Source organism: Vipera berus, assembly GCF_964194415.1.
Source record: "Vipera berus genome assembly, chromosome: 1".
NCBI classification, from domain to species: Eukaryota; Metazoa; Chordata; class Lepidosauria; order Squamata; family Viperidae; genus Vipera; species Vipera berus.
In genome coordinates this window covers 274,481,169-274,502,632 of record NC_138202.1, presented here as the reverse complement: position 1 = coordinate 274,502,632, position 21,464 = coordinate 274,481,169, and the positions used below count along the sequence as shown (strand labels likewise).

At 39.1% G+C, this 21,464-nt stretch overlaps 1 protein-coding gene across 1 annotated transcript in view; it reads right to left on the bottom strand.

Moving 5' to 3' along the window:
* MTHFD1L (methylenetetrahydrofolate dehydrogenase (NADP+ dependent) 1 like) overlaps positions 1 to 21,464 on the bottom strand; it is a 141,118-nt gene that overhangs the window by 107,794 nt on the left and 11,860 nt on the right. The window contains exons 5-9 of the mRNA XM_081312960.1: positions 20,434 to 20,558; positions 19,156 to 19,256; positions 16,822 to 16,961; positions 6,110 to 6,221; positions 1,218 to 1,309 (exon numbers count right to left, since the gene is read on the bottom strand). Of these exons, the coding sequence (XP_081169086.1) occupies positions 1,218 to 1,309; positions 6,110 to 6,221; positions 16,822 to 16,961; positions 19,156 to 19,256; positions 20,434 to 20,558 (570 nt within the window). The remainder of the gene's footprint in view (positions 1 to 1,217; positions 1,310 to 6,109; positions 6,222 to 16,821; positions 16,962 to 19,155; positions 19,257 to 20,433; positions 20,559 to 21,464) is intronic.

The window sequence follows — 21,464 nt, the reverse complement described above, 5'->3', positions numbered from 1 at the left end:
TAATTGTTCTAACTGTTAGGAAGTTTCTCCTTAGTTCTAGGTTGCTTCTCTCCTTGACTAGTTTCCATCCATTGCTTCTTGTCCTGCTTTCAGGTGCTTTGGAGAATAGCTTGACTCCCTCTTCTTTGTGGCAGCCCCTGAGATATTGGATCACTGCTATCGTGTCACCCCTCACCCTTCTCTTTGTTAAACTACACATACCCAATTCCAGCAACCCTTTTCCTATTTTCCTAATTTACTTTTTCACTTTTCCTAATTCACTCTAAAGCTTTCCCTGCGCAGAGCCTTAAGTAACCCCAGCTGCCTGCAATTAGTGCAGGTTCACATCCCATCAGGCTCAAGGTTGAGTCAGCCTTCCATCATTCCGAGGTAGGTAAAATGAGGACTCAGATTGTTGGGAGCAATAAGCTGACTTTGTAATAATGCTGCTTGTGGGGGGTGGGGTGAAAGCTCTAATAGGCAGGCATATACATAGAATGAAGGTTATTGCTAAGCACATTGATTTGTGCTTTAAATTGTAAGCCGCCCTGTGTCTTTGGAGAAGGGTGGGATATAAATGGGATTTAAAAAAAGACCAAATGGGAGATCTGCTCCAGGTTTTCCAGCCAGCCCGCCCAGTTCCTGAGTCAAATGTGTCCTTAGAGCTAAGCTGCTGCTCTGCTACGCATTCCCCACCTGTCTTTCAAATTGCTCTTGCATTCCCCACCTGCCTACAGCTGCTCTTCAACTTTAGAAGGAAAAAAGCCCAGACCAAAGCCTGTAAAAAATCACAGACTGCAGCTTCTACTCCAATTGGTCCCGCTTTCCCTGCGCAGACTAAATGGAAGATCCGCTCCAGGTTTTCCAGCCAGCCCTGTCCCTAAAGTTTCAGCACCGGCGTATAAGACGACCCCTGACTTTTCATGGGTTAAAAAGTAGTCTTATACGCCGGAATCTACGGTACCATTGTAAGCTTGGTAATGCGTCTGGGGGAAAAGATGCAAAAAGAATGTTGTAAAAAAATTGCACATGTGCAGAAGTTATTGCTGGCACCCGAACACATAAGAGACAAATTCAGATCATGAATATTTTATTAATATTTATAACCCTAACCCGAGTTTGGATATGTTTCTTTCCTTTCCTTCCATGCTGGTTGAATGTTTGAACTGTGAACCTGGACTACATCTGTCTTTTGTTGTGTTCCTGTTACATAAAGAGTCACCACGGGACTTACTAACCTGCATGCATATTGCCAATGCCAGATGTTCTACAGCCTCACCTAGATTGCAATCATTGCCTCTTGTTGGATGTCCACGAAAAGCATTCTGTCCTGAAAATGAAAAACAATTGCACCCATGAATCCAGCAGCCTCTTCTTGTGGGAAGATCTTTGGAAAAATGCTGCAAGAAGATAATTGACACCATTAGCTAAGCTACTGCTGAGCAAAGGTGCCATATGTATTATAGAAAGCATAGAAACGCATCAACATGCAAATAAATAGGTAAAAGACAAATAGACAAAAGTGGGCTGAAATATTTATTTATTTATTTTATTGGATTTATATACCGCCCTTCTCCTGAAGGACTCGGGGCGGTGTACAGGGCAATTAAAACACAATATACAGCACATAATATACAAAAATTAAAATAAATTAAACCAAATAGCCCAAGCAATAAAACACGTTCTAAAATTTAAAATCTAAAACTCCAATCCCTCAGTCCAGGCAGGCAAGTTCAAATAACCAAGTCTTCAGGTCGCGGCGAAAAGAGCGAAGGTCGGGAGCCATCCGGAGCTCAACAGGAAGCTGGTTCCAGAGGCCAGGCGCGCCCAGAGAGAATGCTCTCCCCCTGGGGGCCGCCAGTCGACATTCCCTGACCAACGGCACCCTGAGGAGTCCCTCTCTATGGGAGCGCACAGGACGATGGGAAGTTAACGCCGGCAAAAGGTACTCCCGTAAATAATCCGGGACCATGCCATTTAGGGCTTTATAGGTCATCACCAGCACCTTGAATCTTGAATATATAATTATTGCAAAAGTAAAGGTCTTTTTCAGAGTAGAAGTGCCAATTGATAGCATGTATCACAAAGCAGTGATGACTTCTCATATATAAGTTTTTTTTCAGCCAACTAACAGTGACAACAAACCATCAGATGCTGACAAATTCACATAAAGTTTTGCATGATTTAATCCTGCAGAGATGATCGGGAAGAATCGGGAGAAACCTGTAGGCTTACAAGCAAATTATGCCTTTTGTTGGCACTTCAGAATCACCTCACTTAATTCCTGGTTGCTTAGCAGCCATTCAAAGTTATGATGGACCCAGTTCTGGAGTTCTGATAGCTGCACACATCCCCATGGTCACATGACTGCATTTTGGGTGCTTGGCAACTGGCTCCATTTTATGGCTGCTTGGAGGGTTTCCCTCCCCCCCGATCATGTGACTGCAATTTATAATGCTTTTTTGCTGGTTTCCTACCTTTTCTGTCAGTTTCCAGTAATAATACCCATACGAATACACTTGCATCAATCGACAACTGTGGCGTTTGCTTAACAACTGCCACATAAAAATCATAAAATCAGGTCTGGTCATGTAGGTGTCTTAGCTTATGGCCATCAAGACTTACAACAGAAACTCCAGGCTTCATAAGTCAAGGACTATCTGTACCTGCTTCTCCTGCTACAGAAAGCGGTAATCAAAACAGACACGGTGCAACTGTGGTAACATGCTCTGGAGCAGGGGTAGGCAACCTCGGCTCTTTTATGACTCGTGGACTTCAACTCCCAGAATTCCTGAGTCAGCATAGCTGACTCAGGAATTCTGGGAGTTGAAGTCCACGAGTCATAAAAGAGCCGAGGTTGCCTACCCCTGCTCTGGAGGACTGAACTAATATATTGTGTGACATACTTTTTCTGAATGCTTTGCACAGCTGCACTAAATGCCATTACTGTAATAAGAGTACGTTCTGTGCTTTTACAATTTCTCCCTCCTGCCACCTTAACAGTTACAATTAAACTGGAAGCTTTTAGAGGGCCTCTGAAGCAAAATAAATCCTCTCATCCGTGGGTCCCACCCAAATTCTCATCACCACCAGCAAGACTTTTACTTAGAAGAGTAACCCAATAATTTCTCCAGCCTTCTCCAACTCAATTGGATTAAAACTCAATTGGATTACAAAACACAAACCTCCTGTCTGTCGTTAGGTTGGAACTGTCCCTAACAAGTTTCAAAAAGAAGTTATGGCGTTCCTTGGAAGCCTCCTGTTACAAAAAGGCTAAATAGTGCAACTTTCATCAGGGTGACAAATAAGTTTTGGATAAAGGAATTATTTCCAGTGTTGTCATGAAATAATTTAAAATGTGCCATAGTGCAGGTATATTTTCCCTTCTTTCTGCCATGTATTAATTCAGTAACTGAGCACTATCTAGTTTATTTGCAAAATACATAGGTGATACATGGAGTATAGATATAGATATATAGAATCACTGCAGTTGTTAAATTAGTAACCCAGTTGTTAAGTGAAACTGGTTTTACCCATTGACTTTGCTCATCAGAAGGTCACAAAAAGAGAACATATGACCCTGGGACACTGCAACTGTCATAAATATAAATATATATAAATATAAATCAGTTGCCAAGCATCTGAATTTTGATCACATGATTATGGAGATGCGGCAATGGTCGTAAGTGTGAAAAATGATCATAAGTTACTTTTTTTCAGTGCCATTGTAACTTTGAATGGTCACTAAGCGAACTGCTGTAAGTCGATGACTGGCTGTGTATGTCGAATGGATGAGTCAGTTTTCCTGCTTTGTCCTATTAATAACTCCTTTTAATTAAACCATAATTAAGCACAATGGATCATATAAACTAGTATCTCCAATGAGGTGCCCAGAAGTCTTCTTTGTTCTCTCTCTGGATCTTCAAGTTGTATATACAATTACAGAAATAAAATATCCATATACAATATTTTTAAATGGTGGAAAGACATACATGCAAGTATATAGCTTTTTCCTGTCTCCCTCCATGAAGCCAGAAATCTCCTAGAAGAAACATACTTATCTGCCTCACTTCACTTCCGACCACCATCCCTCTGCTCCGTGTCCCAGTCCTCTTCAAGTTTGGAAATATGAAGTTGTGACTCAGTGAAACTTGTTGCCATGAAATTTAATTGAAAACTGGCAATCTTAATATTGAAAAATGACACAGCTTCATATTTAGAAGAAAGCAGGGTGTAAGTACTCCAAGTGAAAAATGCATGGATAGCAAAGGATTCACTAAGGGGTAGTAATGTTGCTTAATGTAGGATTCTAGCTATAGAAGCTACTAGGACTATGCAATACTTTGGACATTAAAATAGAAAATAGGTTGCATGAACCACTTGATTGTAGCTCCTTACACTAAATGCATCTTTCTTTAGTGCTATACAGGTAGTCCTTGACTTACGACAGTAATGAAGCCTGTTCATTACGCTTATAACTCATGATGGTTATAAAGCAGATAATCATGTGACTGACCCCTTTTTTACGATCTTTGTTGCAGCAGTCTGGTCAAGCAAATCACATGGTTATTGAGTGAAACCACAGTCATTAAGTGAACACTGCAGTCATTAAGTGGACCCATTGTTCACTATGGTATGTTTTTGCCAAAAATTGGAAGTAAGGGCTGGTTTTCAGCAAAAAACGTTGTAAATCGTGGTCATGTGACATTGCAAACAGCCATAAATGCAGGCCAGTGACAAAATGCTTGGAGAGGCAGTTGCTGGAACTTCAGAATGGGTCATAAGTAATTCTTGGGGGGAGGGTATGTCATAACTTCTAAGTAATTGGTCATAAGTCAAGGACTACTTGTAGTTGCAGTCATCAATTCCAACCACCCAATTTAGAAAAAAAGAATCTGCAGCCTTAACAGATGCTTACTTGAGTACCTGCATGCTCCAAGCATCTCTAGCTAGCTTCATCTGCCTTTTTTAGTCCCCTATGATTTAAATATCACTATATCATAGTTTGTTTAAGTTTTGATGACAAAGCCATAAAGGAGCCATGAAGAAGATTATAGCTTGAGCACTAAACACTCAAGAAAGTGGAGGGGCGAAAGCTATCAAAAGGCTTTCATTGTGTTCACACTCCTTCTTCAAGACTGGTCTTCTGGAAAATGTCAGTTTAGATTAGAAGTGGCGAACGGTTTGGTGGACGAACTCTGCCTACCTTAGCTATAAATTGATGACTGTCACAATGAAACCGTGCTAGGGTATCAGCCAGAACAATAAGAAACAAGAGAGGCCAAATCTGATTCTTTCCTCCCCCTTGCCTTAAATGTCTGTGCTTCTTCAGATTATTTGACTTGGCTTCATATAACTGTTTTTATCAGTGCAGAGATAACATGTAATTGAGTTTCAGAATTCGCCCTGATTGGAAACTGGATCTGATGCCAGGAGGAACAGAGTGGAGCATTCTTGTAGCTGAGACTGTATGAATGGAGTACACTGAAAAATGTGTCTGAAGGCATGAGGAGAATCTATCTGTAGCATCTCATTCCTTTTCACTTGCAAACTATGCTGTTCTAGGGGAAAGGTACTCTGTGCCCTGAATTAAGTTTCTCCATCATGCAGTTGCTCAACAACATGCGACAGTGCATCTCATTATTTTTATTACTATTCTAATTTTATCCTGCCTTTTTATCTGTATAAGGTGGCAAACATATCTAATACTCCTCCCTCCTCCTATTTTCCACACAACAACAACTCTGTGGGGTGGATTGCGCTGAGATAGAGTGACTGGCCCAAAGTCAGCCTGCTGGCTTCCATGTCTTAGGGAGGGCTAGAACTCACAGCCCCCTGGTTTCTAGGTCAGCACCTTAGTTGCTATACCAAGCTGGCTCTGTATTATGACACTGAAATTTAATTAGTCAGGGATGCCAGTAACAAATAAAGGCAAGAACCATTTTGCTAAAGTAATACTAAGCTAGAACTGTCCATAGGATTTTTCTGTATCAATCAAAGGAAGATTAATTTTTCTGTCCTTTATCTTAAATTTCAAGATGTAAGAGCATTTTTTGGTCATTAAAAAAATTAATTCCTGCGGGCGTTAAGCCTTAGCACCCATTTACTGTATACCTCCAAAGAAACTCACCCCATAAAGTGTCTTGTGAACAATCCACAGTAGTGATTTCAGGATTTTTCCAAGCCTCTGAGATCTCTTTAGGTTTGGTGCTGCCCACGACCATCATATCAGCATCAGGAAGCTAAGATGGATAAAAGAACATACACTTGATTGTATTATGGGATATATCTGGAAAGACAAAGTGCTATGTTTAATCTGCTATAATCAGAAAATACGTAATTGAAAAATGAGTATGCAGATATGGGCTGTATATGTATAAACTAAGCAACCGTAGTTGAAAATTGGTTTGTTTTAATGAATCCGAACAGTAACACTTCACTTAATTATCCTAAAACAGTCTTGGGGAAAAGGAGAAATGAGAGCAAATAGCTATGTTCCAACTCTGAACCTTGCTGAATGTTGGTTTTCTTTTATAAATGAATTAAAATTCTGTTAAACACAGTGGACAAATCTGGGTGCCTTGCTAATTTATATTTTAGTGTTATATGTACTCAGATGTAATACAAACTTAGATCTCAACCATGGTTTCGCGTATTTATATGTGTTTATTAACAATAGCAAGATAACCTGCCCCAGTCTTAATGGATTCTGGGCTGAATAAAATGGCAAGAAAGAAAAGAAGTAGCCTAGCAGTACAATCCCAATAAAAAAAAAGAGAGAGAGCGAGAGAGATGCATTCAGTCTTTTAGCTGGGGACACGTTCTTGCTGAAATAAACTTGTTTTTGAAATGTTGTCAACCCCACTGCCAGGGACGCGGTGGCTCAGTGGGTTAGGACGTTGAGCTTGCCGATCAGAAGGTCGGCAGTTTGGCGGGTCGAATCCCGAGTGCCACGTAACAGAGTGAGTGCCTGTTACTCGTCCCAGCTTCTGCCAACCTAGCAGTTCGAAAGCACGTAAAAATGCAAGTAGAAAAATAGGGACCACTACGGTGGGAAGGTAACAGCGTTCCGTGCACCTTTGGCGTCTAGTCATGCCAGCCACATAACCACGGAGACGTCCTCGGACAAGTGCTGGCTCTTCGGCTTTGAAACGGAGATGAGCACTGGCCCCTAGAGTCGGAAACGACTAGCACGTTTCCTTTACCTTTACAACCCCACTAGGTAGACCAGACTAAAACACCGAGGCCATGTAGGTTAGGCGTTACTTTTAGTGTAATCCTTATAATAACAGAATCATGCACGTCTAAATGTGCTTCCTCCCTCCTTTCCTTTATCTTTATATGAGCTAGGGAAAGAGGCTTGTCTCATACTGTACGTTTTCTCAATTTATTTTCTTGGCCCCGGCTCAAGCCCCTTATCTGACTGTCCCTTGGTAGCAGTTTTTCCTCCTGTCCTTCTCCGCCGCTCCCTCCATATAATGTCAACAAGGTGGGGATTGCACCATTTTCTGATGAGGGTGAGTTCTCCAAGGTGGAGATTATCATAGGCAAGTGTCAGCCTTGTGAGGCGCACCAGACAAGACCCTGATTAGCTCTATTTTTAATTGTAGGCTTATATTAACAGAATCTTTCAAGTCTGAAAGTACATCTCTCTCTCCCTTTATCTTTACAGGCCAACAGCCTAGGAAGGGTCCCTTCTGAGAAGTTTGCTATGTCCCCATTCCTTTCGTGAGCTCAGGTGCTTCTTATCTGAGCATGGTCTAGACCAGGGGTAGGCAACCTTGGCTCTTTTATGACTTGTGGACTTCAACTCCCAGAATTCCTGAGCCAGTCATGCTGAGGGAAAAGATAGGTTTCCAAGCTGAGCCATGCTGGCTCAGGAATTCTGGGAGCTGAAGTCCACGAGTCATAAAAGAGCCAAGGTTGCCTACACCTGGTCTAGACTGGCTCTTCCTCTTGTCTGCCAAGGTCACTCCCACATACCATTACGAGACCTGTCATGTCTCTGTACCCAATGTAACCTCAGGAGGAGCAGAGGCGGCCACTGTGACTTTTGTAGATGACTAGAGGAGCAGGCTAAGATCTGATGTGGGGTTGTCTCATATATTCTAGGGCTATACCAGGTAGGACTTTAAAAGTAATGATCAGCATTTGGCTTAGGCTTGGAAACTTACTGGCAACCCATATTCCAAATTTAAATTGTGCTATTTTTACAATGGTACATATGCCCCACCTAAAACCTACAGTAGCTGCTGCTTTTTAAAAAAACAGCTGCAACATACAGAAAAGTCTTCAAAGGCAGACCTGGATAGCGATAAGGACATGGGTTATTGACATCAGGGCAGTTTATGGGGTTATCTTGTTTCTGAAAGTTTAAGAGCTGTAATATAAATGTCAATCACATTTTAGGACCTGCTTTCCTATGATATGGTGATACCTATTAGGATCTTTCTGAATTTTACTACTGTACTTCATTATGTTATTCCAATACACTTTAGCTTATTTGAAATGTAATCCTCTTATTCATTAATGAAATGTGAGGAGTGCCCAGGCTTTATTAATTGGCTTGCTTTGTCCAAGATACAATAGTATTCCAACAAACTACTAAGAAGTTCAAACAAAAATAATTAAAATTAGTTTGGCAAGACTTGCTCTTTATAAATTAATACTGACCTCTAATCTGTAATAACATGGTGCTATTGAGACAATACATCACAGCATCCCGACATAGAAGAGAATATATGTAACTCTGGGTTGAACTGTGGTGCTCTCAGCTTGGTTGTTTGCTTGCAGGTGTTTCATTACCCAACTAGGTAACATCTTTAATGGATAATGAAACATTTGCAAACTAAGATGTTGGGAAAACATGTAGATTTTAAACCTGAACTTTTTTTTATTAAGTATAATGCCAGAAAAGACTGATAAACAAAGCATATATTTGATTTTACATGTAATAACAGCAGCAAGAATTATATTTGCACAATATTGGAAAAATGAAGAAATACCATCAGATGAAGAAATAATTTTAAAAAATACTAGAATGTGCGGAGATGGACAGACTTTGAGGTTGAAAGAAAAAGAAGAAACAAAATATTACCAAACGTGGGACTTATTTTATCAATGGCTAGAGAAAATAATAAAGAATTAGGAATTAAATCTATATTAGAGAATGTAAAACTCATACATTTGTTGAACAAGTACTATTGAATGTATGAAAAAATCAATAAAAATCTTATAAAAAAAAGAGAAACACTTGCAAACGAACAACAGGGCTCAGACAGCACTGAGAATGTCACAATACACTATCCCAACTGCACAAAGAGGTGGAGTAGAGCAACCTGTCTCGATGGTCTGATCCATCTTGTAAGCACTGTACATTTCACTTTCCAAAGGATCTCCCATAGACTAAGCAAAGGTGAATAATAATAATAATAATAATAATAATAATAATAATAATAATAATAATAATAATAATATAAAATAAAATAAAAAACCCATTTCCTTGCCAATGCACCATATGGTTTCCAGTTAGCCTGTAAAGCCAACACAAAACACATGCTATTTGTAATTGAAACCAAATGTGATAAAAGACTGACAGAAGTGTGAACACTCATCCAAAGGACAACCAGTTACACATTGTAAAATGTTTTAAAACCCATTAATGAGATTGTGTTGCAAAGAGTGAATAAAAAAAAATCATGTGAAATCAATTCTTATGAGTGGGAAAATATTTCCTATGCTCATTCTCATGCGACTTAATAGCATTTTCTTCCAGCAAACTGGACAAGATTAAATCCAATAAATACTTTGAATCTTTAGTTCATAGCATTACAATTTCAGTGAGAATTATGCTAGAGGATTATATTATCTTTGAAGACCCTCCCATTCCCAGAAAGAGCATAAAATGTTAAATCAACACAAATTCATGCACTATAAACCAGTTCGTTCTAATCAAGATGCGGCGTTACTGAGAACTGCATAAAGATTGCATTTCTCTACAGTTGACATCAATTTCTTAAAGCAACATCACAAACTTCAGGATCAAATAATCAGTTTTTAAAAAGAGGATGTTTTTCACTAAGACAAATGGTAGGTTTCTATTAAAGAAATCAGGTACTGAAAACAATAGGAATTACCAGGAATTTTTTAGATGCACTCTCAGCTGCTAGTTATTGAAGTAAAGGATATGGCCAGGACTGTTTTTGAAACTATGCGCAAATGACAATTTGTCCAAATGCCACAGTTCATAAATTAGCAAATCAGGATCAACACAGTTGCATAACATGGTTACTACCCCGATAACGAATAGGTTCCTCATACAGTTCAATATTGAAGTTTAAACCTGTAAGGTCCTGCAAAGCTGGACACTTTTAACATTTCAGAACAGATATCTGTCAATGTCTTTTGATATATTTTTTGAATGGCAAAAGGGGAAAGAGATCCCAATCAGTGTTTCTGAGTTATGGTCCCATATTATGAACTCTTGAAGTTAGGCCAGAACCTCATTGTGGCCTCCTAGAAGCTACTGAAGGCCAAACATTTCCAGGGGGCATTTGGGGAGTGAGCTGACCGCACTGCACCTATTTGTATTATATCAACACTTGATTAATGTATTGTGACTTTATGTTTTGCTGTTTTTATGTTTTAGGAATCTTTATGGAGTCTGGAGATATAACAGTACAATCAATCAATATATCTATATTTTTCATCTCAAAGACTAAACTTTTTTTCCATGTTTGCAGATCATACACAGGTGTTTCCTCTGTTCGTAACAGGACAAGAATGCTGGTTTCAAAACTGGGAACATTATTCTAGTAGGCTATCCAACAATGGCTTTGTGCTAATGAGAATCACATCCACTCAAGCAAAGCAGGACATCCAATTACTGCTGCGATGCCCTACTAATTCCACAAGTCATCAAGTAATGCTTAGTCTTGTTCTTATCATATTGACAGGTACAATGTGTCTGTCCCTGATCTCCAAGTCCTCATTCAGTTCCACGTAATTGGCTGACATAGGATGACATGAAGCTGATCCCTGAGCCTCTCCCACCAGATATCCTCCAGATGTGGAGGCACTGTTGACTGGGGATTCTGAGACTTGCAGTCCCCATATATCAGAAGATTACCAGATTGGAAGGATTAACTATATTTGAAGACAAATGTTGATCTTTAAGCTAAAGAGATATGTACACAAAAACTAAAAGAAATGTAGGTTGAAAGTATGAATCTCAAAACCAAAATTCACACTACACAGAGATTTGCAGTAGTATTTCACAACAGTTTTATTTTTCCCTTAATGGGGCCAAAGGTAAGGTAAAGGAGTCCTTGCCGATTGTACTCCACTAGTCGTTGCTGATTATGGGGGGCAGTGTTCATCTCCGTTTCAAGGCCATTGAGCCAGCACTGTCCGAAGACCTTTCCACAGTCATGTGGCCAAGATGACATCGTGGAGTGCTGTTACCTTCCCAACGAAGTGGTACCTATTTATCTACTTGCATTTCCATGCTTTCATAGAAGGGCAGGAGCTAGGGAAAGAATGGGAAGTCACCCCGTCACGTGGCACTCGGGTCTTGAACCTGGGCTGCCAGCTTTCCAGCCAACAAGCCTAGTGCCTTAACCGCTGAGCCGCGTCACCACCTTTAATGTAGCCAAAGGCATCTCCAAATTTCCCCATAACAATGGAATACAGAAAGAAGAGGGGAATGGTTTTTTTCCCTACACTATTTTTCATATTAGTAAATCCCATTCCTGAAAAGTGAGTTTACAACAGGAAAAGTACCGTCATAAACAAATAAAATTCCAAGATGGATACTTACTAAACAATCTTATTTAAAACTATGTTTTTTTCTTCTTTTTAAAAAAATCATGTTTTTAATTATGGAAGCAGCAGAAATTACCTTTTTTATTATTCATCTCCATAGAAAAGGTCTGATAAGTTCCTCGCCGTGCCAACACAAATGTAGAGCTTGACATGTTTAACATTGACAGTGCTTTGCTCACAATCAAGAGAAGAAATCAAGTGGGGACTAAGATCAAAGGCTCTTTATGGTGATACATAAACTGCAACCTGAATTGTGAAAGGTAGCATTGGTAGCATTTTCACTGAGAATTTGGATGTTTCACATTTTCATGGTGGTCTCCCATCTATTATGCATTCCTTTATACCTACGAGAGTTGAACTCGAGCACATTAAAGAACAATATGAAAATTTTTCACAATGTGGAATCTTTTGTTTCTCATGATGTGGAACCAATTTAGACATTAACAATATTCTTTTAGAAATGCTGTCACTGTGAGTATACCAGTTGCAGTATAACAATTCAAAGTGCAATTATTCCCATTTTTCTCAATTTATGTAAAACATTCTTATGGTTCACTTGGACCTTTGGCGATTCAAATGCTCTAAGATTCATGCAGTCTTTTCTAGAAATGATGCGCTACCTTAAGAGAATGGCACTATTCCAGCATGCGAAAAAAACTGCACTGAATAATTTGGAATGCATGATAACAATTTGTATTGAAGGTCAAAGAATGTATGATTTGATTTGCACTCAACTTCAGCACATGAATTCAATTTTGATTAATTTTAAGTTTCTCTAACTACTGTCTAGTCATCAAAGAATTTTAACCTTTAAGTATCCTTCAAAAGATTTTTCAGGCAACAATTAGGTTTTACTCTTATGATCGTATTTTCTTGAAAAGAGAAGCCAATCTGAAAGAGTTTGATAAAGATAAAAAATTAAGACGTCTGTGTATATGCAGGTTTTCCTCAACTCACCACCATTCGTATAGTGACTGCTTGAAATTACTACAGTATTGGAAAAAGTGACATGATCATTTTTCACACTTACGACAGTTGCAGGATCCCCAGAGTCATGTGATCAAAATTCAGACCCTAGGCAACTGACTCATATTTATGACAGTCGCAGTGCTCCAAGGTCAGAGGTGATCACCTTTTGCGAACTTCTAACAAGCAAAATTGAGGGAAAAGCCAGATTTATTTAAGAACCGTGTTACTAACCTAATGTCTGCAGTGATTCACTTAACAACTGTGGCAAGAGAGGTTGTAAAATGGGGGAAAACTGACTTAACAACAACTTGCTTAGCAATTGTGGTCGTAAGCTGAGGACTATCTTACACGTAGGTACATATATTTGTTTTTGTTTTGTTTTCCACTTTAGTTATTTCATTTGGGAAGTTTCTTACACTATTTGAGGATTTTTCCCCCTTATTTTATTTCTAATTCTATATTACTGCAATAAAATTAAAAAATTTTTTATTATAATTGCACAATTATCAAAATAAATATTTAAGTACAATGTGATGCCATGAAGAGTAAACCAGTTAGGACAGTTGCCAGAATTTTTAAATTTAAGGAGGCTGTTTCGACATTGGGGACAACAATTATGCTTTTCTGAATTTTCCTGTACAAAATGATACAGTAACATAAGCAGCTGTAAAAACAGAATCTTTCCAATGGAGGCATATCTTAGCATCACAGCTGTTCAGTTTAGGGAAAACATATTTTATAGTGTCAATTATGAACTCCAAACAGAAAAAGATCAGCCACCTTATTTGACTTGGCTGCCACCTTCTGGAAACCTGTGGAATACTGGAAGCTGGATTCTGACTGAGCCAGAGAAATTGTCAGAATTTGCACTCAGCATCCTCAAGCCAATCGTTGGAGCCAAAATTTAAAAAAAAGCCCATGATGACAAAACTTCCCTCGGCTTCATCAGCACCGACACTTCCTTTGGTCCTGTTGCCAATGAATGAAAATCAACACCATCAACAACAACAACAAGGAGATTCATTTGGTGTCTCTGGGAAGGTGTTTCAACGTATTTGATTGATGGAGTGTGACAGTGACAATGAACATAAATTGGCAAGTACAGTGCAGTTTATGCCAAGCAAGTGGTGAACAGATCAGATTTTGCTCCTCAGTAGGGGGAACAGTAATGAGACCCTGGTCTGAAAATTGAAACCTGAGTCGGAATGAGGACTGGGAAAAACATACTCTCCCTTGTTTTGGGAGAGTAAAAATGAGGGATGGGAGAGATACTTTCAGTTTACAAGATTCTTACAATTCTAACCTTACAATAAAGTTAGTATTCATTGCATGCTTCTTGTCTGGACTACCTCAAAAGGTTAACAGCAGGTCACTAAGAAATATATGAATAGGAAAAATATTATTTTTTGCTGATTTGGAAAAAAGCATGTGAATAAGTGAACAGGCTTATGTAAATACGGAGTTGAAGATCGGTGGCTGAGTATATGAAAGAAGTCTTTTACATACTCAGCATCTTTCAATATCTTTCAGTATATGAAAGAAGTAAGGCATGTAGGGGAATAAAATGAATGCTTTGTGAATGGCTCAACATGGAATACAGCAGAGAGGAAGACAAGGATGCACACAATGGGGAATACACCAGGCTGTTTGCATAGTGTGCTGTGGCTGCTAGACCCAGCATATTGCTTTTGATGTGCATTCCCCATTGTGGGCCTTTTTCACTCTCTTAAAGTCCCTTCCTCTCCAATGAATATAAATAGAAAGACTAATTCCATTCTTGGTCATTATCCTAGCAGGTGTGAAACAGATTAATCTTGTCAGGGTCAAGCTGGTTACCCCAATACCCAAGGGATGGCCATTCCAAAGTGTCTGGGAATGAGGAAAAGGAAAGCACAGTTCTGGTCATGTGATTTCCCACTAAGTAACTGCTTTGCTTAGTGATGAAGTTGCCAGCCCCAATTGTGGTCGCTAAATGAGAACTATCTGTTTACAGGAAGGTATGTATAAATGGTCAGAAAATAGAATAAATACATGAATCAGAATACTTTAGTAGAATCTCTACTAATGATGTGGGAACGGGCAGAGAAATTTTAATACAGTATGTGTGTGTACGTCTGTAGAAAGCTGGTGGTATGTGCGCTGATAGAAAGCTAGTGGTTTGCGAACTAAATACCCCCACAATGTACATCAAAACTATAGTAAAATTACTGTGTGCAAGAGTGAGCTTATGCCCCTGTTGGTATGTGGAATGAAAGCAGGCTATTTAAGAAGAAGGTGTGCTTAGAAAAAGAGAAAAAGTCAAGAATGAACATGGATTGAATACAAAAGTCATTGACCAGTATAAACAAAGCAACTGAAGTGTTTTTGATCTTATAAAGACAATGAATCAGGATCTAATTGCGAAACAAATATGCAATTGAAATATCTACAATATGATCAAGAGGAAACTTAAGAAAGCTATATTTAATTGGAACTGATGAGTGCCTTAAAGAGAAATGAGAACTGAAGGAACAAAAGGCAATCTATGGAGCAATGCATGGATGTCAGGGAAGAAAGGATGGTTTGTAATGGCAGAAAGTACGGATGAGTCGATGTGAATGGTGTTGATGTCGTTCTGTTGCGATTCCTTTTTTCCTTATGCCTTTCATTCCATTGAAACGCTACTTTTATTCCTTTTCCGTGTCTTGCATAACATTGTCCAATAGCAATATGGATGTGGATGTAAACTTTACAAGATTACAAAGTTTGGAGCATCACTAAAAATGTGATAAGCTGGGAATGTCTAGAATTAATGGTTTTAAAGGTAAAGGTAAAGGTTCCCCTGCATATGCGTGCTAGTCGTTTCCAACTCTAGGGGCCGGTGCTCATCTCCGTTTCAAAGCCGAAGAGCCAGCGCTTGTCCAAGGACGTCTCCGTGGTCATGTGGCCGGCATGACTAGACGCCAAAGGCGCACGGAACGCTGTTACCTTCCCACCGTAGTGGTCCCTATTTTTCTACTTGCATTTTTACGTGCTTTCGAACTGCTAGGTTGGCAGAAGCTGGGACGAGTAACAGGCGCTCACTCTGTTATGCAGCACTCGGGATTCGACCCGCCAAACTGCCGACCTTCTGATCGACAAGCTCAGCGTCCTAACCGACTGAGCCACCGCTTCCCTGGCAGTGGGGTTGACAACATTTCAAAAACAAGTTGATTTCACCAAGAACGTGTCCCCAGTTAAAAGACTGAATGCATCTCTCTCGCTCTCTCTGTTAGGCGGCACTCGGATTTTTTTTGTAAAAAGGTGCCGGAACTCATACAACTCATACAAGGTGCCGGAAAAAGGTGCCGGAACTCATACAACCCGCCTTGCCTACGCTACAAGGTTCCATCCAAAAACGGTGCCGGAACTCCGTTCTGAGCGTTCTATGAGAAAAAAAGCCCTGGTTCTATTACAGGTTTCCAAAAAAACACATAGTTTAATGGAAGAGGCTTTTTTGGTAACCTATATGCACCCCAATTGCCTTCCTAGCTACAACGAGAGCACAGATAGCAGCCTGGGCCTGCTCTCCTTTGAACAGAATGCCATACCAAAGAAAGAAAATGCTACATTTGTTTGTACACAATAATTTAATACCTAGTTATTAAAGCCCTTTTCTAATATAGCAGTTTCACTCTCTAGTGCTAAAAGAATATAGGCAATCAAACATGCATTTGATTGTTCATGTGTTGTCTTAAACACTAAGTAAAGAAAGAGCACAAATGGAAGAAAGAGAAAGCAAGTACAGTGCAGTGAATTTTGCAATCCATAATTTATGCCTTTACTGCAATATATGCACTCAACCAAATGGAACTTATTAAAAATGGTTAGAAACTAGGACATAGTGAAATGTGGACCCAGCTAGTAAATCTAGAGATGAAGTAATATGTACTTTGTTTATAGATTTTTTTATGCTACATTTTTTGAAGGAACAAATGCTTTTGTAACATATTCAAAATTCTGAATGATCCATAAAAATGGCAAGTAGGGAATAAACTAGGGAAAAAAGTATTACACCCTTGATATATTTACCATTGTCTGGAGTTGCTTCATGTTCCATGACAAGCTCACAGTCATGACCCCTTTTCTTTGAAGAAGACACTGCAAGGAAACCTTCAAAGGTCCTTGGATGCCCAAAAGTAATATTTTTTTCCCATCTAGGGTAGTACGTGCTGAAAGCAAAAGATAACAATTGTTCTCATTATCTACAGTAACAGCAAATTACTACAGAAACAAAATGAAACAAAACATATTATCGTGGGAGCTGTATTCCTAAACTGCTCTCTCATGTGAACAACTTATAGGACCGTGGTGGCAAACCTCTGGCATGCGTGCCACAGGTGGCACGCAGAGCCCTCTTTGTGGGCACGGGCACCATCGCCCCAGTCTTAGGCCTTCACCTGGGTTTTATAAAACTTTTTCGCTTTAGGCCTCTGCCACCATGTGCAAAAAAAAAAAAGGTTCAATCAATCAATTTCAACTTCTCAGGGGAAAAAAATGATCTCACAAAGTTGGAATCGATTGATTGAACTTTTTAGTCCTACCCAGTCTGCCATTACCACTGCAGCCATGCCCACCCAATGGGCCACGCCCACCCAATGGGCCACAACCACCCAGTGGGCCACGCGTACCCATCACCCGACAATAAATAAGTGGGTTTTGGGTTGCAGTTTGGGCACTTGGTCTCTAAAAGATTCGCCATCGCTGTTATAGAATAACAGGACAGACCAACACTGGAGTTTAGGAATTTTTCCTATGGCCAAGACTCCTGTGATGAAGAGCAGGAGATACCTGATTAAGTTTGATAGACTAATAGACTAGAAGTAGATTGTTATGCATGTATATGAGGAATGGTGGTTTTGGTGTGAATAGCAGAACTGTTAATGACAACTTTAACAACATTAATGAAATCCAGTTTGGTGTGGTAGTTAAGGTGCTGGCTGAGAAACCAGGGGCCTCTGAGTTCTTGGCCTCCCTTAGGCATAAAAGCCAGAGGGGTGACTTTGGCTCAGTCACTCTCTCTCAATCTAACCCAAGTCACAGTTTGTTGTGGGGAAAATAGAAGGAAGTTTAGGTATGTTCACCACCTTCAATTGCACATATATTAAAAAGGTGAAATAAAAATATAATACACTGAATTAAATATAATACATATTTTACTTGCAGATGTTGCTTGTTTAGTCACCTTAATTGCATCCAGTGCCAAAGAGATACACGTGGTATCGCATTTCTTTAATTTACAATTGCAATTTCTTACTTCTACACCCTCTATTGAACAGAGTTAATTCTACATCACTCTTTCATGCGCTATAATGTCCTCTCTTTCATTCGTTCATCTACTCCATACATAAACACATAAAACTCATTTCTATTTTGAGGTGCAGGGCATTCAGAAGTTTGGTTCTTCCTTTCTCACTCTAGCATCGCCCCAAGTGTGAATCTGCATTTTTAACATTAGAGATGTGCAGTGCTGGAAATGGTGCTTTAAAACCAATGTGGGTAAATAGGACTTTGAGCTAAGGGCTCAAAGAGTCAAAACTATAATCACACTTTTAAGTCTCTACCAATTTTTAATGGCTCATTATGTGTAAACTCACAGCTGGCGTAGATGTTTATGAAGAACTCTATCGTGTAGAAGTAAGCAAGCAGAAAAATTTTGTGTATATTTATGCATGAAGCACTTTTCTGCTATTCATTAGTCCCATTAACTTTAACAAATGGCACCTACTTTTCAGACTCCCGTAGAAACCTGGAAAATGTCGGGTGACATTAAGAAACAGCGAACAGCTTGTTCAGATCATGTTTGAGACATGCGTGCACCTAAATATCGTATCTTCTTGCCACCGATTATTTCGATGATCATGAATAAACTCACAAACTTACAACCCACAATTTATTCCTAGGGGAGATTGTGCAGGAAACAATGGGAAGCTCAGAGGCAAACCAATAAAGAAAGAAGAAGGATTGGGCAATTTAATTCTTCTTTTTATATGTTCTTTTTCTGTTTGCCAGTACTGTAAACGGAAGGTAGAAGCAACAGCTTTCTTGCTTTTTCTCTGAGTAGCATCAATATTTTATACCCATTAGCAATTCAGATACAAATAAGTGGCATAGCAGAAACCACTGCCAATTCCATTGCAAATGAACATTGCAATTAGTAGGACACTACATTTGTACCATTTACTTTTAGTAAATAATACTGATTCTGATTTAGCTGAACAATGAATTTGCAATGTTGGCTGCTTATTTAAAATAGAAAAGTTATCATTGGGAAGTTATATTTCATTCAGGCAGGTCAAACGTGAGTCAAGACAAGCTAAGAACAGTGATCTGAGATAATAAATATAATTTACTACTGTGTTGTACCTTGGTTTTCCAGAAGTTCGATCACTGCTCTGGCAGTAGGGGGAACCACGCATTCATGTATGTCTCCATGCACTAATCTTGCCAAATTAAAATCTGTTATTCTGCAGCAAAAATAAGGGAATGTCACAGTCCTCAGCAATTTATGTATGAAAATGCAAGCAAAAACTTTGATTTTGTTTTTAAAAGGAAAAACAAGGACAATGTAAAGGCTTCAGTAACAAGCTAAGCATAAGAACTTAGTCCAGCTCTGCCCAGCAGGGTCCTCACAAATTCATAAACCATGAAGTCTTAGATTGCCTACCCTTGGTCTGCTGATGTTAAAAAAATATTTATTTCTCTCAGTGAATCATTTCAATATCTGAAGATATCTTATTTGTGCCTTCTGTCCTTCATTCTCCCTGTTCCTCCCACTCCTGGTCCCAACAGCCCAGGCAATTAGTTTGAATACAATTTGGAGGAAAAAAGTAGGAGTGACAAATCAGGATTAAAAATTAAAAATTGCATCCCAACACCTGCAAGCAATCACTAACTCCTTTATTCTAGCCTCTGGCTTCCCTACCCAGCATTTTCACTCTTTTTGTGGAACCTTTTCTAGATTCCAATTTCTGCGTCTTAAAACTAGCCCCCCCCCCCAGCTCCAGTCCACTCCACTTTTTAAGTACAGCAGTTTATATGCTGGTCAAAGCCTAGTGAGGCCCCCATGGCCTAAATTTACTTCTGTAAATCACTGGATAGGCAATTCATTCCCAATGTTCTTCAGGAGCCCCAGCCTATATCTCTTAAAGACAGCTGCAAAGCTCTTAATCCCTTTGTCACAATGCTACCTAGACTTTCACACCAGTTTTGCTTGGCCCCAAGGAGATGGGAATGAAGAATATCCCTGAAACATCTAAGTGTGACTGAGAGAAATTTGTTATTTGTTTATATATTAGATATGGATCTGATGTGTTTTTATTCTTTAAATAATTGGCTTTTGTCATTGCTGGTACAGTTTAGCAGTACAGAAGCATTGGAATTGGATAAAAGATTTTAAGAAGGGCCTTGAAAACAGCATCTGATATATTTGCGTACTCTCTTTTGTGGGTTTGCAGAAAGCTAAGCTTGTGTTCTAACCAACATGATTTACAGAATAGCTTTATATTTAATTTTAGAAATCTTCTAGCTTATTTTTCCTGCTCATCTAATCTTAGGAAGTATGAAATCCATATGCTCGCACCACTTTTCTAAAAATGTAAAATCCAGGTCTCTGCTCAGCGAAATTTACAAAGTTTAACTTACCCATTCACGTCTTTCTCTGGTTTCACGGCATTCAATATTTTGCTCGTGCATGATTCTCTACAAAGGCGGAGGAGGAGGCCATGAATTCTAGGATTCTCATTGAATTTTGTAATTTCACCTATGACCTAGAAGGTAATACAAGGTTAACAAAGCCAAATTTTAAAAGAGCCATGCTACTAATTAAAATGTTTTCATATATAAAGTTATTGGGAATTTAAAACATGAAGAAGCTACCTAATGGCAAAAACTTGCAAAAAATATACTCACAACTATGATAATTTGTTAAAAAAATCAATTGCAGCCCTTTTGTGCTTATGTCATGTATAGTCAGTTACAACATGAATTATTACATGAATCATTCCAGTGTCCAACTGAGAAATGGTGTTCCGTGATAAAAAGAACCACATAAGAATGAGGCCACATGAAAGAAGATCAAAGGTGTGTGGGAGTCAGATACCAGTACAAAGCTTGAATCTGCAACAATCCACAAGTTCAGACAGACAACAAAAGAGCAGTTACAGCAAAGCTGCACAATTACTGTCAGGAACATTTGATCTATTCAGTAAAAAGAAGGCAACAAAGATAAAATCATAATTTCTGCAAGGAAAAATCCAACACATCAGATAAATGAAAGAATATTGTACATGAAATCTGGACAACATGTTCCACTAGAAAATCCATAGGTCATGAACAGGCTTGTAGACCACAACAATAGTAGACCTGAGCAAAATAATAGGAGGCTCCTTTTTCCCCCTTACCTACACAGCTCACTCTGTCTAAATTGGTTTAGTAGAGTATGGCAAGGAAAGATATTACGGTATATGAACATGAAGAAAGTAGCTGACTGTTTTTTAAGGACTGGGTATCCACAAAATGGAAGAGGAGTTATGCGTAAAAGTATATATTATTAATCAATACTTTCTTCCCACAAGTGTCAGCCTGGGAAATCCATAAGGCAAAAAATACCACACTTGTGTTCTCTTTCTTGTGTCCTCCAGCAACTTGCATTCACATGGCATTCAGGCATGCCA